Source organism: Solanum pennellii, chromosome 12 (assembly GCF_001406875.1).
Source record: "Solanum pennellii chromosome 12, SPENNV200".
Taxonomy (NCBI): Eukaryota; Viridiplantae; Streptophyta; class Magnoliopsida; order Solanales; family Solanaceae; genus Solanum; species Solanum pennellii.
The window spans coordinates 3420676-3441864 of record NC_028648.1 but is presented as its reverse complement, the minus strand read 5'-3'; the positions used below and the strand labels follow the sequence as shown (position 1 = coordinate 3441864).

At 33.6% G+C, this 21189-nt stretch overlaps 3 protein-coding genes and 1 non-coding gene across 4 annotated transcripts; 1 reads left to right on the top strand and 3 right to left on the bottom strand.

Annotated features, from left to right (window-relative positions):
• The first annotated feature begins 1804 nt into the window (after nucleotides 1-1804).
• On the top strand, nucleotides 1805-5034 carry LOC107005629 (leucine aminopeptidase 1, chloroplastic). Its single transcript, XM_015204273.2, has 9 exons — nucleotides 1805-2232; nucleotides 2753-3158; nucleotides 3238-3432; nucleotides 3523-3751; nucleotides 3822-3948; nucleotides 4039-4212; nucleotides 4300-4360; nucleotides 4452-4639; nucleotides 4739-5034. The coding sequence occupies exons 1-9, from the start codon at nucleotides 1939-1941 to the stop codon at nucleotides 4859-4861; spliced, it is 1797 nt and encodes a 598-aa protein (XP_015059759.2). The 5' UTR covers nucleotides 1805-1938; the 3' UTR covers nucleotides 4862-5034.
• A 1874-nt stretch (nucleotides 5035-6908) lies between these two features.
• Nucleotides 6909-17322, bottom strand: LOC107007270 (probable cyclic nucleotide-gated ion channel 5). The gene is given in 9 exon segments (XM_015205827.2): nucleotides 6909-7800; nucleotides 8396-8632; nucleotides 9857-9968; nucleotides 11296-11600; nucleotides 12475-12687; nucleotides 13296-13843; nucleotides 13846-13880; nucleotides 14305-14393; nucleotides 17148-17322. Coding segments are annotated over 8 exon segments (2226 nt in total). The 5' UTR covers nucleotides 14385-14393; nucleotides 17148-17322; the 3' UTR covers nucleotides 6909-7104.
• A 1820-nt stretch (nucleotides 17323-19142) lies between these two features.
• On the bottom strand, nucleotides 19143-20293 carry LOC114075109 (early nodulin-like protein 1). Its single transcript, XM_027913370.1, has 2 exons — nucleotides 20110-20293; nucleotides 19143-19492 (listed from the first exon to the last, which is right to left on the bottom strand). Exons 1-2 carry the CDS (start codon nucleotides 20291-20293, stop codon nucleotides 19143-19145), a joined length of 534 nt encoding a protein of 177 aa, XP_027769171.1.
• Nucleotides 20294-20963: 670 nt separating this feature from the next.
• Nucleotides 20964-21036, bottom strand: TRNAE-CUC. The gene has a single exon. It is a non-coding gene; the product is annotated as a tRNA-Glu (tRNA).
• Nucleotides 21037-21189: the final 153 nt, after the last annotated feature.

Here is a 21189-nt window from a genome sequence, read left to right as displayed (position 1 = left end):
TATATATATATATATATTCTAAAATAATGAATTTAATAAGATTAATGGCGATGATGCAGCGACGGTGGGTTGATGGAGTGTGTTGGATGAGATAATCACAAAGAAAGAGGGAAGTAGAACAATTTTTAAAAATAAATTTTTGGGCCGAAAAAAATATTCACGCGCTGACCTTGAGTGTATTACATTCACCATGCTATGATAGCAAAAAGCGTCAAAAAATGACACAACGAGACCCTACATAAGGGGTATAAAATGAACATTGCACAGTTGAAGTGTCTAAGCGAAATTTTGTGTCAATTTTAGGAGGTCACCGATAGGTCAGACCTATTTTAAAAATCATCTCAATTATATTGGTTTCTGTTCAATATTGTAGGGTGTTACTTAGGACATAGAATTATGTTGGATATATGTGTCTACTTATGCAACTTTTGAATAGTTTAAGTACGTACTTGCTTGTGTACGTTTAAAATTTAGAAAAGAATTGTTTTGACTGATAAAAATATGTGTTCCGCCAATCTCAATTGAAAATAAATTGCACGTGCTTATAAAATTAAACAAGATTCTAAAAATTTTCACAAAGACAAGTAATGTATATTTTTTCTTCTCCTTCTTTTTACCACCAATTTCTAAATTAATAAAAAACGTGTTCAAAATTTCAAAACGGTGGAAATTATTGAAAGGGACTATAAATGGTCCAATTATTGTCCTTTATTTATTATCCAAATAAAAGGATGTATATATATATACGTTACGTGAATAATCGAAATTGTTTTCGCAAATAAAATTTAGATAACAAATTCAACTTTTTAGGAAAACAACATAATTCTAAAGATTAAAAAGAAAAAGATTTTGTCAAGCATAAACTCTATTTCAAAAAGATAAAGAAAAACGTAAAATAATTTGTTATAAACTTTATATGAATTCTAATAAATATCCTCGATCAAAAATTGACATATCAATTGCAATAAAAGATGAGTATTTATGAATGCTATCACATGTGGGTCTATGAGTGAAACAAACAAAAAATATGATAACATGAAATTTAGTTACCCCACAAATTTGGTTCACATGCAATTTAACTCAATTTCAACTAGGGGTGTTAAATAGGATGGTTCGGTAGGTTATTTTATAAAAATAATATCTTTTAATTTTTTGAATATTTTACAATGCATGATCATAATTAAATACTTTTTAAAGGTCTAATCCATCAGTAGCTCTTTATGTTGGCATCAAGTTTCACTTAGATATCTTAACTGAATTTTGTTTATTTTAGACACATTATATAGAGTTATGTCGTGTCATCTTGACACTTGTTTAACAATCACTCCAAATGCTATGCAATACACTTGTCGATGCCGTGTCAAAGTAACGAAATAAACAAAGACACATGTCGTATATATATATATATATATACATATATATAAGTAATTCTAAACTAATGAATTTTAATAAGATTAATAGCGATGATGCAGTGATGTTGGGTTGGTGGTGTGTGTTGAATGAGATTATCACAAAGAAAGAGGGAAGAAGATGAACAATTTTTAAAAATAAATTTTTAGCCCGAAAAAAAATATTCACGCCCTGACTTTGAGTGCATTACACTCACCTTGCCATAACAGCGAAAAGCGTCAAAAAATGACACAACGAGACCCTACATAAGGGGTTTAAAATGAACATCGCAGAATTGAAGTGTCTAAGCGAAATTTCGAGCTAACTTTAGGGGGTCACCGATAGGTTAGACCTATTTTTAAAATCATCTCAATTATGTTGGTTTCTCTTCAATATTGTAGGGTGTTACGTAGGACGTAGAATTATGTAGGACATAGATATCTACTTATTCAACTTTTGAATAGTTTAAGCACGTACTTGCTTGTGTATATTCAAAATTGAATGACATAAACGCGGTTAAAGAGTAGAGAATGAGTAAAACGTGTTGACATGCAAATATCTTATTCTTTCTTCTATATAAGAGATGCAGAGAAAGACTTAAGTATACACAACAAATTTTCTTTATTTACAATGGCAACACTAACAGTTTCTTCATTGTTTGCTTCTTCTTCTTCATCTTTGCATTCTAACCCTTCAGTTTTTACTAAATGTCAATCTAGTCCCAAATGGGCATTTTCTTTTCCAGTTACACCCTTGTGTTCAAAAAGAAGTAAAAGAATAGTTCATTGTATTGCTCGTGATACTCTTGGTCTTACTAGGCCTAATGAAAGTGATGCCCCTAAGGTCATTATAGTTTTATTTCGTTGTAGTATTGTTCTACTACTATCTATCTGTTGTTTTGCTTACTACATATTGTTTCTTCAACTTTCATTAATTACGTCTTTTTAGTCTGATTTATTTGTTTGCGGTACTGTTCTACTACTATCTATTGTTTTGTTTACTACATATTGTTTCTAGAACTCCCATTACGTCTTTTTTAGTCTATTTTATTTGGTTGTAGTATTGTTCTACTACTATCTATTGTTTTGTTTACTACATATTGTTTCTAGAACTTTCATTACGTCTTTTTTAGTCTATTTTATTTGATTGTAGTATTGTTCTGCTATGAAATGTTGTTTTCTTTACTACATATTGTCTCTTCTACTTCCATTACGTCTTTTTTAGTCTATTTTGGTCTTAACCCGAGGGTCTGCGTACATTGTGTTTTTGTTGTTGTTGATCCATCCTTAGCATGCTGCTAATGGTTGATCTCTTTTCGATAGTTTTCAGACTAAATCCTGTTTCTGTTTTTGTACCATGAAAGATATCAATTGGTGCTAAAGATACTGCTGTGGTGCAATGGCAAGGAGACTTACTTGCAATAGGCGCGACGGAGAATGACTTGGCTAGAGATGAGAATTCTAAGTTCAAGAATCCACTATTGCAACAACTTGATTCCGAATTGAATGGTTTATTGTCTGCAGCTTCTTCTGAGGAGGATTTTAGTGGAAAGTCGGGACAATCCGTAAATCTCAGGTTTCCTGGTGGAAGGATTACTCTAGTTGGTCTTGGCTCATCAGCATCATCACCTACTTCTTATCACAGTTTAGGAGAGGCTGCTGCTGCTGCTGCCAAGTCTTCTCAGGCTCGTAATATTGCCGTTGCACTTGCTTCCACTGATGGACTCTCTGAACAATCGAAGGTTAACTCTGCCTCTGCCATAGCAACTGGTATACACATATATATGTTCATTTTCTTGGTGAACCATATTGAGAAACAAAACTTGATTAGTTTTCATGAATGTTATAGGAGTTGTGCTAGGGTCATTTGAAGATAATAGGTTTAGGTCCGAGTCGAAGAAATCAACTTTGGAATCTTTGGATATTCTTGGACTGGGAACTGGACCTGAAATAGAGAGGAAAATCAAATATGCAGAACATGTATGTGCAGGTGTTATACTCGGTAGAGAGCTCGTTAACGCACCAGCCAATATAGTTACGCCTGGTTAGTGATCTGTCTTTCAATGCATTTTCTCTTTTAATCATATCATATATTACTAAAAGTAGGAATTAACATATCGAGTTTGTGCTGCAGCGGTACTTGCTGAAGAGGCTAAAAAGATTGCGTCCACTTATAGCGATGTCATTTCCGTTAACATTTTGGATGCTGAGCAGTGCAAAGAATTGAAAATGGGAGCCTATTTAGCTGTTGCTGCAGCAGCTACTGAAAATCCTCCTTACTTCATCCATTTATGTTTTAAAACTCCTACTAAGGAACGCAAAACGAAGTTAGCCTTGGTTGGAAAGGGATTAACTTTTGACAGGTAAATAGATTTCTATCTTCTATTATTCTTACGTTATGATTTGTTGAACGTTTGTTTTCGTGTTCCCTAGTGGTGGCTACAACCTCAAGGTCGGAGCTGGTTCGAGGATTGAGCTAATGAAGAATGACATGGGAGGGGCTGCTGCTGTTTTAGGTGCAGCAAAAGCTCTTGGTGAAATTAGGCCTTCCGGAGTAGAGGTGAGTCCTTCCTTTGTCATCCATCATTCGAGAATGTATGTATATACTCGGAAGTGCATGTATTCAATTATCATGTATGTTACGTTGCAGGTGCATTTCATTGTCGCAGCATGTGAAAATATGATCAGTGCAGAAGGCATGAGGCCTGGAGACATTGTCACAGCTTCAAATGGTAAGACAATTGAAGTTAACAATACTGATGCTGAGGGTAGGCTCACACTTGCTGATGCTTTGATATATGCCTGTAACCAAGGTGTTGAGAAGGTATTAATTCAACATTGTTATTATGCATCGGTCATCGATCACTTCAATGTGTATGTTTCCCCTGATTCACTGATTGAATTTATGCAGATAATTGATCTGGCAACATTAACTGGTGCTATTATGACTGCTCTTGGACCTTCAGTTGCTGGTATATTTATTTGTGACTCTATTCTTTGATTGGTACACGTTGTACGTGTACTCTGCTTGAACTTCTTTACATATCTCGTATACGAATACAGGTGCTTTTACACCTAATGATGGCCTAGCAAAGGAGGTTGTTGCAGCTGCTGAGGCAAGTGGTGAAAAGCTATGGAGGATGCCTATGGAGGAGAGTTACTGGGAGAGTATGAAATCAGGAGTGGCTGATATGATTAACTTGGGGCCTGGTAATGGCGGTGCTATAACTGGTGCTCTCTTCCTCAAACAAGTACTCATCCCATCATCACTCTACGACTGACATTTTCGTACATTCTACATATCTTTAGTTTGAGACGAGAAACATGACATTTGGTCTTTGTCTTTGCAGTTTGTTGACGAGAAGGTTCAGTGGTTGCATCTCGATGTAGCTGGCCCCGTCTGGAGCGATGAAAAGAAAAACGCCACGGGTTATGGTGTTTCAACTCTGGTGGAATGGGTGCTGAGGAACTAGTCAAGATGTTGATGGCTAAACATATTAGGGACTAATGATGTTTGGGAAAATAAATGCATCAAGTTGTATGAATAAAGGCAATAGTATAGGCTTTCTTGTTTTCTTGATTAATAAAATGCCTAAATAAAATTGCCACTTTACCTTTTGAAATGAAATTTATTATTCCTATCTTATTTACGTATGTCTGGTAGAGATTATATTCACTCTAGTATCGTAACTTGGAGGTGAAAGATATATTTATTTGTTTTACTGCTTGATGATTTTTTTAAAACTAGTTTCTGAGGACGTGCTTTGCACGTGTGTTTCATGTGAATTGTATATAGATACGTTAGAATGACTAAAATTTCATAAAAATATATATGTAAATTGTAATGAATAATAAAATGTAATAATTAAAAAATAAGAATAAAGACTTAAGGCAATAAAACGTTCATAGAAAAAATTAAATTAAGAAGCTAACACAGAGAAAAAAAGACAAAAAGAAACAGAATATTTAAGAAAAAAATACAATATAGACATTATTCTTATAAGATTGATGTGTATATATGTGAAAAAATAAGTACAAAATTAGTACATAACTCTCTGAGTTCTTATTGGCTCCTTTCATATCCTATCAAAATTGAAGAGTCTTCATCATCTACTTTTACTATAGAATAAAAATAGTAACCTAATAATCTTGGTAGGGATTTCATGAGATAAAGAAGTTGAATTTATATAAATAGAATAGAAGGAATATCAAAAGATATCTTAAAGTTTTAGTTTAAACGTTTGGAGGTTATGAATATGAAAAGATGAGAGTTATGAATATTAAGAGTATAAAAGTTATTAAATAAGTAATTAGAAAATAATAATAAATAAATGAAGAATATGAAAAAGAAATTAAAGTTAGCAAATCATGTAGAAAGAACAACTAAAGTTCTTATCATGTAATTAAGCATTAATGAATTTAAATTTGTGAAGCTAGAGTCATTCTTTAATAATAATCAAGAGGACATTATCAATGTATGTCTCCATTTTGTAGATTTACACCCTTTAAATTATTAAATTTCGTTATTTATCATAAAGGATAATACTTTATCCAAATCAATCATATTATTCATGAGAGGTGTTAAGGAAAAGTAATAAAAAGAGGAAAAGTAAAGAAATTTGGGAAAAGATTTTTTCTTAAAAAAATTATAATTATTATATACGTATAGATTAAAGATGATAAATATTAATTGATTGGATATTTAATTAGGAATTAATCTCCAGAAGTCTAAAAGCCATTAAAATTTAATTAATTTTATACAATCAAATATTTAAATATTTTATAACAATTTAATTTATAAAAAGGGTAAAATTGTAATTCAACTTTCAACTTTTTTGTTCATGCTTTTAGTAATATATGATTCTTCAAAATTTTTGTCATACTTGAGTTGACTTTTTAAAAAATATACTCCCTCCGTCCTATTTTATGTGGCACTTTTCAATTTTCGAGAGTCAAATAGTTTAACTTTGACCGGACATTTGCGTATGGAATCTTCAAATTTTTTGAAATGAAATTTATATATTTGTAAACTATGTAAAGAGTACTATAACTCACAATAATTGATAATTCAAAATGTTAAAAGGATCTATGAAAAATTACGGTCAAAGATAGACTTGTTTGAATCTGAAAATGCAAAAAGTGTCACATAAAATGGAACGGAGAGAATTATTTTTTCTAAGGATTTGACACACATCTCTTGATATTTTTATACAATTCGGTTGAGATAAGAATAAAAATAGTAAAACCATGCAACCAAGTATATGATCAGTGTTTGTGAGTTTGATACGATGAAAGTCATTTTTTCAAGGATAAGATTGGATCTCTTACTTTCCTTTTAAGTCCATTCATGAAACAATTCTTCTTTCTTTTTGGCTCATTTTTAGTTTTTAACTTTTTACATAACATGTTTAAAATCACAAGATTGACATTATGATACATTTTACGTATCTTTAGTTTAATACCACAAAATTTAAAAGTCTTTTTTACAAACGTTGTATCAATTTAAAACAGACAAACAAATTGAAACGAAAGGTGCCTTCTACTTATCGCGGGCAGCTACCCATAGTTACCTTTTAGGCGAGATGATAAATGTAAATATTTATTTACACAATCAGTATCAGTTTAAAGAAGTTAAACTCTTACATAAATATGTAGCAATAAGACTAATAAACATAAATTATACATCAAGCTTTTTGCAAAGCTAAGCATACAAAATTCACTCAGTATCTTCACTGAAATCAGGTTCTGGAGGTTTTTGCAGCTTCATAAGCTCCCTAGCAGACTTGAGATTTCGATTCTTATGAACGCCTCGGAGAGCATTAGCTGCAAATCTCGATGCCAAGAACGTTGCCCCAATACTAAAAGAAGCTCCACCCGAGTTACTGCTGGCCCCGGCCAACGCTTCTGCTTCTTCATCCTCTTTTCTTTGTAGTTCCATAAGTTTCCTTTTCGTGAAACGCCTCCATGCTGCTTGGATGAAGCAAGCAGCCCAAGTTCTCCAGTGCTGTGAGTAGAAACGGAACGTGTGCTGTACCTGTCTACTGTGGAGCTTTCTGAACTGACTGGCGACGAATTTCAACTCATCTGCTATTAATGCAAAAGCCTCAACCTCTGTCAGAGCTTTCACGGTACGAGTAGAAGATGGGAGGTTAGAACCTGATTTCGGGTCTAGTGCCCAAGTAAGAAGTTCTTCTCCACAGAAGTCGGATTCTTTTAACAAGCTGCGGTTGAAGAAACCGCTTCTCCCACCATCAGTTGTCACACTCTCAAGGCGCCCTCGTATCACAAAGAGCATTTCATCCACTGGATCTCCTTCTCGAACAAGGTAAGTGTTCTCGATGTACAAACAAGGTTTTAGATGCTCACAAATTGCATCAAGCAATCTCTCCTCCATATTTGCAAATAGAGGCACCTGAAAATCAACAACGGAATATTAGTAAAGTAAAACTAGAAAAAGACAATAACGTAAAGCTTAGCAGCTGTAGAATCGTTTGTCCTAGTCATAAAATGAATGTTCGGTCGTTCACTCTTAGAAGAATTATAACATCGGATTGTAGCAAGAAACTAGGAAAACATGAAATAAAAGAAAGAACACTACTAAGACCAGATCATTAGTTGCTATATTTTCTTCACTGTCGTTTTCCAGCAATTTTGATATGCTGCACTTAAGCCGAGGGTCTTCCGCAAACACTCTCTACCTCCACGCAGTAGGGGTAAGGTGTGCTTACACTTTAACCTACCCAGACCCCACTTGTGAGGTAGGGGTAGCAACTCTGCTGCACCACACGACGACAGTACCACGACTACAATGATACCTATGTTGCTCGGACTCTTCATAAATATCACCAGATGTGTGTTGGGTCCTCCAAGAGCTATGCATTTTTGGAGGACCTGACATTGGTGCAGCAACATTTTTGGAGGGTCTAGGCAACAGAGTATTAGACAAGTTGATTCAAGTCGGGAGAAACAAATATTATCGAAAAAGCAGGAATATATAATGTAGTTACCCTCTTCACTAGAGCCAGACAAAGATGACGTTTGATATCCCTCCTGAGATCCTTGGGCAAATTCTGAACTATATTTTCTTCATCCACTCCACGTGTTTCTTGCCACTTGTACTGATCATAGCCCCTTACCCGTTCTCGAAGTTCTTGCGGAAGCAATCTGTGATGCATCCATTGTTCCGAGTCACGCCTTCTAACTCTCATCTCTTCAAGTCGAATAGTAAGCGACTGAAGGTATGTCTGTGATAACAAAACACCAAACTCTTGAGTAACAATTTCCCATAGATACAAATGTCATTATCAGAAACACTTTAAAGAAACTGAAAATCATAAAATGAATTTCTTGTGGAATAACAGTTTTGATTTTGATGGTGTATGTAATTTTCATGCGAGTCGGTTGCTCAAACGAAAGGAATACATTACTCGGATGCCATAGTGCAAGTAATCCGAAAATTCTGTCCCTTGGCATCTTGTTCAGAATTTCTTTTCGTGAGTCTTCCATAATTTAAATTTTTTCTTTTTAGTATCATTTTGGAAGAAACGAGAGATGGGAGCCAAAAGAAGAATAAACAACACTACAACAGCAACCGGTCTCGTATATAAAAATATCATGTCAAGGAGGTATCCAACAAAGCTTTATATCTGTGTAGTACTCTACAACAGCATATCTTAAGATCCTAAACCTCTATTGAAATTGTCTAAAAGATGTTATTGTTTGACATTTACCGCAATCATAAAAATTATGAATAAGCCCTCTGTATGTCTCATGAGTCATGACTACTGCGAACTCTTAACTGTTGCCGAGAGAGAAGCACTTCCCTTGACACTGCTGAGATGATATCAACATTTTGCAAGAACTTTTCACTTAAAACAAAGTGGAATTATTTAATGGCGTAAATACATAAACAAACCCTAAAACATGGCCTCATCTAGCAAGTAAGAACTCTAACTTTGCGAGTGCACATCTACACACCTCAACTTGGTTTCAACTGGCAACAAACCCCAATTCGTCTCCTCTGTGTCTCTTGACACCCAATGTGATGTGGCACATAAATTTGGAGGTGTCTAGCTGATCATTTTGTAAGTAAAAAGTGCTCAACTAACACAGTGGAGACGAGCTGAGGAGTCGATATGTGCATACGCGAAGTTGGAGTGTTTACTTGCCAACTAAGGCCAAGTTTGATTGTGCCCTTATGTATTATGCCTAACTCATTTCTTCCGAAAGAAAAACACGAAGTGCATTTTTTTTTTAAAATGATAGCACCAAGTGCATTATCTAAACTGTCAAATGTCTTGAGCTCCGTTTTCATCAAGCACCAGTATCATAACCACTTAACAGTAAACTCTCACGTGCAACTGATCTTTCAGAAGTTTTCGCACAATATTCTGTTAGTAACAAAATGACAAGCAATCTCTATAAGCTATGTCAGTGCAGAAGCTACATTACTAGCATTCGGTGATTACCTGCATGTTACCAATCAGCAATGCAAAGAGAATGAGCCCGAGTATCGCTAGTGCAATAGAGAATAAAGACTCCCCAGGATATGTGCTAGTTTGAAGTCCCTGTCCAAGGGTACTACACAAGCAAAACAAGAAAAAAAGAAATGCTATTAGAACAAGTTCACCAAAAGGTTTATTAACAATTGATATACCTTAGCATATGAAAAGAAAAATAACGTAAATATTCATTTAATTAGTTTTCCAAACTCCAGCTTAGTCGCTTCTTCTTTTCCTCTTCAGTCCTCCGGGTAAAGAACAAAACGAAAAGAAGATCCTACCACTAATATTGGTCTAACCAAATAGTGAATAGACAATATGAACCAAAAGAAGCATATAATACTGGAATATATTGAATTAGTGTTCACATTTAATTATCGGCTGTCATGATTCAGTGACAGGAAAACACTACCCCTCCGTAAACTAATTAGTTGATAGACAATATGAACCGAAAAGGCCATCGGAATATTAATCATTTAGATACGATGATAGCACATGATTAGCAGGAAATTCCTGTTCTCATATTCAACAGGAAAAAGTATCACACTGGAACTCTGGAACAATTGAATTAGGAACTTGACATTTTCTTAGTAACAGATAAATCTCTGCAGGCCATTGGTGCACAGTTCAAAACTCGGTGAATAATGGGTTCTCCCCTCCATCGTTTTCTACTTAAATACCAGGCTTTTATTTGTGGTAGGATTTGAACCTGTAACATGCACCAAATTTACACATCACAAGTTGCGCTCTTACTTATACAAGTTACAACTAGACCAAAGTCCTAAGGACGCTTGTCTTATATCTCCCCTGTAACTCCCGCAAAGCCATATGGTTTTGATTTTTAATAACCACCCTATAATCTTTATAACCTTAACACAAAAAAAAAAAAAAATTGTTCACATTGAATTATGGCTATCAGGTAGGGATAGAACCTAAGTGAGCGCCAACAAGCAGCAACAACAACATATTCAGTGTAATCCGACGAGTGGGAATAGGGGAGGGTAGAGTGTAAGTGTACATTACCTCTACCTTGGGATGTAGAGATCGGCTCAAGGAAAAACAATTCAATACGGTTCAAAAAGAAAGGCGGAAGTGGAAAAGCTATGGCAAAATACTATAGAGAGCATGACAAAGTGCCAAAAGGAAATAGTCATAATATGCAAAACCTAGTGCATGCAGATTTTTCATACAACTTTCAAATAACGTTTAATCAACATATAGTTGAGCAAATGGTAAACTACAATGAAGTAATTAGGCATAAATGTACACTTCAGACAACAAAAGGATTTAGTAGTAATGTGATGGAAAATTTTAATGCTTTGTTTTTCACTCCTTAGGCATAATCCTTGAAAGATACGAGAGACTAAAGCAAATGAGATAAGAATAATATTAAAGAGTAAAGCCACCTTAAATTCTGGAGTCCCCACCACAAACAGTAGCAATATTTAGTCACAAACTTCATTGAGAAAACTATGCCTGATGACAAAGCCTGCTCGAAAATTCCAAAATCAAATGGTGGATTGTCACCGCTACGAGGGCATGCTCCATTTAAAACCGATTCACTGATATTGCTCCAAGCATTATACCCTGTCATGCCTTGATTGCCGCAGTACAAGAAATCAGTTTGGCATGTTGTGTTATGACTACAAGCTCTTTCCCAGCATGTATCATAGCGTTCCACAGAAAGCAAATACCAAAAGGAGCCAACTATCTGAAAAGAACCAACGAGAATGGAAGCAAGGAACAATCAGAAATTCCACCTCGAGATAACCTTTGCGATGTTCTTGCAAAGATGAGCAATCCGAAATTTCAAAGAAAAAACATCTAATTTGCATATGCTTTGCAGAACAAGTGAACATTTTCTAGTTGGAAAATGAAACAGCAAACTCCATATACATGCAATTGAACCAGAAAACGGAGAGTACACTGCATTTCTTTTAAACCAATACAACATGTATAGTTGTTGATAAGTTTTCCACCTATTTTCAAATAATCGTTTCATTTACAAATTAATTTTACTTTACGGATGCGGTTTTAGCTCCAATCCATCTAAAAGACGATGAAGATTCTATAAACAGAGATTTCATATTAATAAAGATTTTCCCTCATACTGATCTGCAAAATGACAGAATACAGCAGGAAACCAGAACTTCCACTTCCGCAAAGAAGACAATTTTACACAAAAGAAAAAGGCATAATACATATATTGAACCCTAAACTTGGCTTTAAATTCTAACTTTGACCTCTAACTTTCATAATGCACAAATAGGCACTTTAACTATCCAACTTTTAAATAAATAAACACATGAGTCCTACATGGCACAACACACGTAGGACACCACGTAAGACAAAAAATGACATGTAGGACATGTGTGTCTATTTGTTCAACTTTATACAAGTTTAAGTAGTCTAATTGTGCACATCCAAAGTTGAAGGGCATGAATGTGATTTGAAGTCAAATTAAAGGGCACATTTATGTATTATGCCAATGAAAAAAAGAAGATTTAAATTTCAAAACAATGCAATGGACAGTTATCTTAGCAGAACAGATAGCAAACATTTCGGCAACTTAATAAGTAGCTTACGTGACTAGCAAGCATGTACAACAGCAAATAGGATGCAGCACCAGCCCATGCAGTTTCAGCGAAGACACCAGTAGTTCTTTTCAATTCTGACGTTAAGGGTATAACTCGGACAAATCTGGGGATATACTGGAGCAAAATGATATAGAGCAAAGCTTGTTTGGTAGCCAGAACATCAGAACCTGTCGATCTCTGCAGGAATCTCCCAGCTACAATCTGTATAGATCATAAAAGGAAAAGCAAAGTGAATGACGATAGGCCATTCATCAAAAGAGCTGTATGGGATGATTCATAAACAAATGACTTAATAAAAAGGCAAAGCATATCAAAACATCCATTGACAGTATCGTAACACAGAAAGGTAGAGAATCGGGATGAAAATCCCACTCAACCACATTTAGGACAGTAAGAAGAAAGAACCTTGAAAAGCGAAAGCATGATATAACAAGAAGGAGACAATCATTTTAAAACAACATATTCCCTTTGTCCCAATTTATGTGGGCACACTTCCCTTTTTGGTCCGTCCCAAGTAGATCGTCACCTTTCTATAATTAGAAAGAATAGCTTTCAAATTCTCCTTTTACCCTTAATAAAATGATTTATAGAAAATTATAGCCAGAAAAATGGCTAAGGTTTGTTTTGGGCCACAAATTTCAAAGGTCTACCTTTCTTTCTTAAATTATGTGTCAAGTCAAATGGTGCCACACAAATTAGGTTGGAGGGAGTATAAGGTCAGTGACCATAAGAGCGATGGTAGTTTACTAAAGGAAATGAAGTTTCAATATAGAGAGACATAAAAAAATATATAAAGCATTTCTTTAAACCTGAGGCAAGGGAACCACAGCAAGAAGATCGATGATAAAATAGGATCGCAAGTATCTTTTAGCAATCTGTCCAGGATCTATCACAAGTTCACCCCTTCCAAAAACTCGAGAGGATGGTGCAATATAAGCTGTACGAAACTGAAGTGCCATGTGAATAAGATAGAAAGCATCAACAACGGTACGAAGCGTTGTGGCTATCACAGCTAGCTTTCGATCAATCTGAAGGCAATTTGACTTGTCATCGAAAACTGGAAGGTAGAAAAACAACGGATCCACAGACACGGCCAGAATGCATGATATAACAAACAGCTTATTCCACAAGAGAAGGAATTTATCTTGAGGATCAAAAATCTTCTTCTCTGAAACTTTCAGATCTTCAGGAAATACTGCCTTAGAGACACCAAATCCGAGTGATCGACCAATCGACTTTAGTCCTTCAGATCCTTTTCTCATTCCTCTCTTAAAAGACCTTGACGGGCTGCTAGTTGCATGGCCAGAATGTCTTAAAGCTTCCATGATGAAGCCACATTTACTTGCAGCTACGGTGTTGACGCTGAGGTTAGTCCGCAATCAAAGTCATCCAACCTAAAAAAATGTAAAGAAGCATTATAAGGTAGGGATACTCGAGGAGAATTCATCAATGACTCAATAAATGGCCATAAATACATTGTTCATGTCAAGCCGCCCTGTCCATCAGCCATAAATTGCTTAAATGCTAACATTAACATTTTAGGTGTTATCTTCAGTTAATAGAAAAATGTATCTTCCAACCAAAAGAGTGTCAAAAACAATCTTCAAAGACAGCGAGGGTAAGATGTTATCTGCAAAAAAACCTAGAGTCCAATGATTTACAACAAAATTTCCAACAGTTCACCATATAACACATTGTATTTAGCCCATAGCTCCGACTTCCATGTTTCACATTAAGAACATACAACCCCCAAAATATATGCCGGAAGAAGTGGACTGAAATAAAAGCTTAATAACCTTGATAAAAGATCATTAGTACCTTACAAACTTTTTTTTTGCTGCCCATCCAGATCTTGGGACTTCGAACCATAATCTAACATTTCGTACAATCAAACACATATATAGTAACTGCAATAAAGCAAAAGATTCTAAGTTCAGGATTAAAGTTCAATCTAACTTTTGGCCATGAAAGACTAAACATTGACATCAAATCTGCCTGCATATAGCAAGAGCCTTGCCATTTTACATCATTCTCTATTCGCATTAAAGCCATCAGGAGTCCATGTCAGCAAGCTTTATTTTCCAAAATGGAACCACGAAAAGAGTATCATATATTGAGCTAGTTCAACAACAATTTCTAACATGAAAGAAAAAGGAAAACTAAGTTCAGAAAAATGAAGAAGGCAACTGGAATAAATTGAATTTTAGATGTTGCAGATCTTGCTTGTTCAATCAAGTGCTTTCAACATGACACAGATGTAAAAATATTCTAATTAGTCACTCCTTCACGATATCTCTAATAACCAATGCCCGAGTTACAAAACCGACGACCTTCCTGTATAGCTTTGCTGCGACATATCTACCTAGCAGATTCATCCATTCTTCTCCTATCTTTCTTCCCCCCTTTTTTGGATAACCGTGGTGTCCGAGCCAACTTGTGTGCACCTTGACTAATTTCACGAGATACCTGCCACCTCCCATCAACAACACGTAGTCCACCAAGGCTAGATCAGATGGGAAGAAACCACCTAGTATTCTTGTCTCAGTTGGAATTTGAACTTGAGACCTTTTGTTGCTCAACCCAATCTTTCTTCCCTCTATTTAACTGGGGAAAGCAAGGGGGAGGGGGAGGGGGAGGAAAGAAGCACAGTTATTGCTAAATCTCTTCACTTACTGTCTCATTTCCCTGAAGCCGTCCTCTCTTGTGCTCGAGTTAGAGAGAGGAGGGAAATCTAGAAGATATTATTCCCGAATCTCCCCAAGATGTATTACTTGGTATATATCTGCAGTTGATGCAGAAGCTATGTGATACCATTCCCTTAAGCCAGCTGATACACAAGAACTTCCCTCCTACTCTAATAGAGGATTGTTTGGAAGCTGTGAGATAAACGTTTTTAGCGTAGGATTTGCACGAGTCCTATATGGGGCTAAGCTTTCTCCCCATGAGGACTTAGCCTTGCTAGTTTTAGTAGTTATGTGAACCTGAATTCTACAAAGTCAGAGCATCATTGAAAGAAATGGTACCCGTTCCTAACATATTCAAAAATATTGTTAAATTTATCAAACGAAACATTTTTCAGTCTTCACCTAAAACTAGGTGCCTTATCTTCCCAATTGTGTGTGACACATTGGCTCCTATCACATAATCAGATAATTACGTAGCTATGACAGTTTTCTTACCACATATTGAATTTCAGAAAATGGATATAAGCTAAGCTTGAGCCACAAGCTGAAACAAATACCATAAGAGAAACTTGTCTTGTACCGAACACATTTTCTGCTCACCTAAAACCACTAAATACATGACTTCTTAGCTGCAGTCGAGCTCCTAAGCATTAGATTATAGGTACAACAACCTATGTTAGCTGAATCGAGAAGTTTGCAAATTTTCAACCAAAGTGTAAAGATGTCATATCCATTCCATTGCAAGTCCAATACACAAAGCTTCAGACATTAGATAGAAAACTTACTATCTCAAAACCGTAAGGTTAGCATCTTTTTTAAATATCATCATATCAGTCAGTAGACATATAAAAAGAATCTTGGTATCAGCCTTATTTAAAATCTCAAAAGTATTGCTCAGACACACAATCTCCGGGATAAGAAAAGAGGAATCTCTCACTAATCCAATAACATGTACTAGGACATCTTTTTCCGAAGAAAAAAAAATCTGCATTTGACCAGGCAATAGGACATTTCATGATTAAACTGCTAGCCCATCCCCCAACACACACACACAACTTAACCACCTCTTCCTCTCCCTCTTGTATCTCAAAATGCTCCAAATTGAAAACCGTCCAAATCCTAGTTCCATTTTTATGAATGATACATTTTTAGTGGCTTCTGCAAAATCTTGACATGTAAGTGAACTCATAATCAAGAGAAAAAAAAACAACCATTAGTGCATAGTATTTAGGCTCTAAAATCATCCTACCTTTAAAAGACTTGATCTTTTTTCATTTCGACCCCAGAAGGCACATACCCCACAAAATTTAACCAAATAAAGATTGACTCTTTATTGAACACTTCAGCCGTACACTTGTACATAAACGCACACAAGCAATTCATACAACAAAAACAGATGATAGCATAACCAGCAAATTAATCAAGACTCATTTAAATTTGTATACAAGCGATTCAGATAAACAGCAAACTAATCAAGACTCATTTATCAAGTCAAAAAAGATAGAGAACACACAGAAAAACAAAGCAATAATCTCTGTAAATTTGCATAAAAGCAAAAAAGGGACAAACTCCATAGATGTTAACCAATAAAGATTGAATCTTTATTGACATACAATCAATTCAGACAACAAAAACAGACAATAACATAACCAGCAAACCAGTTAAGACTCATTTAACTAGTAAAACAAAAATATAAAAAAACAAAGCAATAATCTCTGTAAATTTGTATTTAAACAAAAAAAAAAAGACAAACCCCATAGATGTTAACCAATAAAGATTGAACCTTTATTAACCCCTTCAACTTTAAATTTGTATATAAGCACTTTTAGACAACAAAATCAAATAATAGCATAGCAAGCAAACTAATCAAGACTCAAACTAAATGAAAACAAAAAACTTAATTATATTGCTAATTTAATGAAAATATTTACAAAAGTAAAGATAAAAAGAAGAATGGATCAAGAAAAGGGGACTTACAATTGAAGTCTTTGAAGTTAATCCATGAACTATGGTGCTAATGAACAGACAAGAGGGGAAGAAGGAAGTTGGGGTGGGGGTGGGAATGTGAAAGCAAAGATAAAGTCAAAAAAAATAATCTGAGCATATAAATATCAATTGGATGGCACTAAAATCAGAAGTCAAAAGTAAGGAACAGAGTAGCAGAAGTTAGAAATAAAATAGACCAAGTTGAGACATGAATACAGTTACCACCCACCCCACCCCCCACCATAAAGACCCCACTTTTCCTCAAGATTTTTTCCTTTTTTTTCACTTTTAATTTTTTTTAAGTTAAATTTTTAAATATGTCATCGAAATTTTGAAAAAGGATTTGATTATATTATCTGTTGAAAGTTTGGCTCACTTTGAGAGACTTATATGTGTTGTTCGTTAAAAGTTTAATTCATCTTCAATGACATATTTAAGCATTTTTCGTTCTTTTAATAACATTTTATTATAATTAACTTTCTGATTTTACTTTTAATAATATACTATTGTTGGTACAAAATCTAAAAGAAAAAAAAAAGTTGTAATATTTTTTACACTATAAAATTCCAACAGTACTTTGCTATGAGCAAGTTGATGATTTTTTTTTAAAAAAAAAAAAGTGCCTAATTGACTACTGTGTGTATATTTTATCTGATTCATTTTGTTGACATGGTTACAAGAAAACAACTTATTAAAAATAAAAATTAAGATATAATTAATGAGTTTTTCACTTTTATTTTTATTTTAATAAATATGAAAAGAGATTAATGCAATTTAATATAGTAGTATTAATTGAGATCAAAGAATAAATAAAAGCAGATAATATCATTTAAATATTACAAAAATTCTGTGTAAATTAAATATTAAAGTATAAAATGGATTGAAGAGAGTAAATATAAAGTGAAGAGAGTATTCAATTATTATTTTTTAGTATACATGAATGAATTATGTGAATATTAAATACATGCACACATTTTCTATTATTCTTTGTCTTTTTCATATAAATAAAGCATTTCTCATTTTATAATTTTTAAAAAAAGTTATTAAATACTACCAACAATTTCAATAATTTTCTCTAAGTTTTCTTATATTGACCCTTGCATATATATAGTCACACATGGGTTGAATGGAAAAAGAATGTTCACTTCCTTAGTTTCCTTTTCCTTTTATATATACAAATCCAGATTCAATCGAGCTTATGAATATTTTTTTCAAAACATCAAAACACAAAAAGATATTGAAAGCAACGTAAATATTAAAGTAATAAAGAACGTTTGAGATGAATTTCCGACTATATAAATATAATAAATGGTTGATTTATTTTTATTTATTAGAAAAATATGAATAGATGTTGGTAGAGTATGATCTGGCTTGTATCCAATTTTCATGTACTTCTTGTGATTCAACTACTTGAAATTAAAGATTTCTCACTTGATTTAGAGGAATATATGAGAAATATAATGCAACATAGTAAAACACAAAAAGTAGTGAATAATAACAAAAAAAAACGTCTATTTATCTGTTTAGTTTTATATATTATGTTTTAAAAGCACAACAAACTTACCAATATAATAATGATCCCAACTTTCATGCCACCACATCCACTAATCGGAGAATAATCCGTTGAAAAGTTCCACACTGGGAGGTAAAATGCTCTCTAACAAATGCGATATCATATTTAGTGAGACTCAAACCTGAAACCTCTGATTAACGATGAATGAGTACTTACCACTTCACGTTAACTCTTGTTTTTTTGTATGCATTGTTTTTACAACTAGATTACACTATAAACTTATTACCAAAAATGTACTTATAAATATGATTGTGTAATCTCATTTTCACTTACCACCAAAAAAAATACTAATAAATAAATAAATAAGCAAAGACCAATGAAATTGTTCATAAATAAATCATGCACTAAATCATTGTTAATTAAATAAAAAAAAAACCTAAAATTTAAAACTTAGACAAAATCAATTAATTAACCTATGCTAGAACAATAATACTTGCCAACATAACAATAAACCCTCCAATAATCTCAACTTTCATGCCACTACTTCCACTTTCCGGAGCCGGAGCTGGAGCCAGTGTCGGAGCCAGAAATTTCACTCGAGTTGATGAACTATGTTTAGGTGACAAGACTATCACATCAAGTTTTTGGCCCTTTTCACAATGGCCATTTGCTCCACTTATGAAGAAAAATGGGCCTGATCTGTCAAGCAAAATCTTGGTTACTCCATCTTCATATGATTTAATGGGCTGGGCCTTGTTGCAATTGTTGTAATCTTCTTCATTTACTTGTAATACTGAGTCTGACTTTGGATCATAATTCAAAACTGTAAAAAAAAAATAATAAATAATATATAATTAGAAGGATAAATAGAGAAATTAACTTCTCACACATATATATATGAGATGAAACAGTAAAGTTGTCTTCGTGTATGTTCGAGTCGTGAAATTAGTTAGTAATGTATGCATATTTGGTATATCACACATTGCTTAATCAGAGAGAGATACGAATAACGAAAAGAAATATAACCCTTCTTCCTTTATTTTACAAATGAAACGAAAAGAGATACAATCAAGCTGATTAACAAAATCTCTAACATGAGAAGCAAATGATTAATAATTTATTTTTAGAAGTAATTTTTTTAGAATCTAACAAGATTTTTTGAACTTTTTCATTCGAAATCACAACGAAACGTAGATTCTTCTCAAACCTTATATATATATAATGAAAATAAAATAAAATAAAACATCAACTTGTTAGCATGAAATGGACATATATATAATATATATATATCACCAAAAAAAAATCATGTTGGCTATGAGTTATTCACAAAATATTAAAACAATCTTGCTAAACAACAAAAATTCATTCACAGATCGTAAAAAAAAAATTGTTAGCTACGAACTATTTAACGATAGATTAACGTAAAATAAAAATTGTTACCAATATAATCTCCAATCCGAAAACGAGTTTTCTCAGCCCACTTATTAAATTCATTAGGTGAAGAAGGAATTTTCCAAGAATTTTCTTTTCCATCAACAATAAACTCTCTTGCTTCACTAAAACAATTTGTGAAAAAACTAATAATAAAAAAATAAGCTAAAAGAGAATAATTAGAATTTTTCATTTTTTTTTCCCCTCAAGAAAAAATGTCAAACTTTTTTTTTTAAATACAAATTTATAAAAGTGATGAATAGAAATAGCAAAGAAGGAAATATATGTTTATATAAAAAAAATATTTGTGAGAAACGTAGGGGTTTTTGGCATTTTTTTCTAACTACAATATACAAGTTTTTTATTTTGTTGAGGAGTTTAGGTTTGGGATGAGGTTTGGAGTGATTGAAGCTACGTGAGGATGACACGTGGTAATTATGATAATCCAAAAAAAAATAGGTTTGGGAAGTTTGAATTATGATTATTTAAGTGGATTTTATTTGTCATTTATTTCCCATATATAATATATAATAAATAGCATAATGAGCCGTTTCATTTTATTAGTCTTTTAAGTAAAATGTTCAAAATGTACAATTTTTTTTTAAAATATCCCACTATATTCATACACGATTTTGGATTAGTCGAGCTTTAAAATAAATATTTAGCATTGTATAACAACAAAATTTGAATGCAAATTCAGATTAATCAAACTTTAAAACAAATATTTAACATTATAATGAACAAAAGAAATTGAATCGCATAGTTTTATTTATTCATTGATTTTCCTTTTCCTGTCACGTACACCCCCGAAGAACTCTATGCAACAAATTTACTCGAATCATAAATAAAATTACGAAAAGAAATTCCGTTGCCGGGACTTGAACCCGGGTCTCTCGGGTGAGAGCCGAGTATCCTAACCAACTAGACTACAACGGATCTTGTTATGGCAGTAATAGTTTAATATTTAATTTACAATACGATATTCTTACAGTTATTCCCTAAAAATTTTAATTTGAAGTCTCGCGTTTGATTCTTAGGAAAAAAAAAACTCTAGTGGCAAGTGTGTTTTTCTTTAATATTTCGTACACA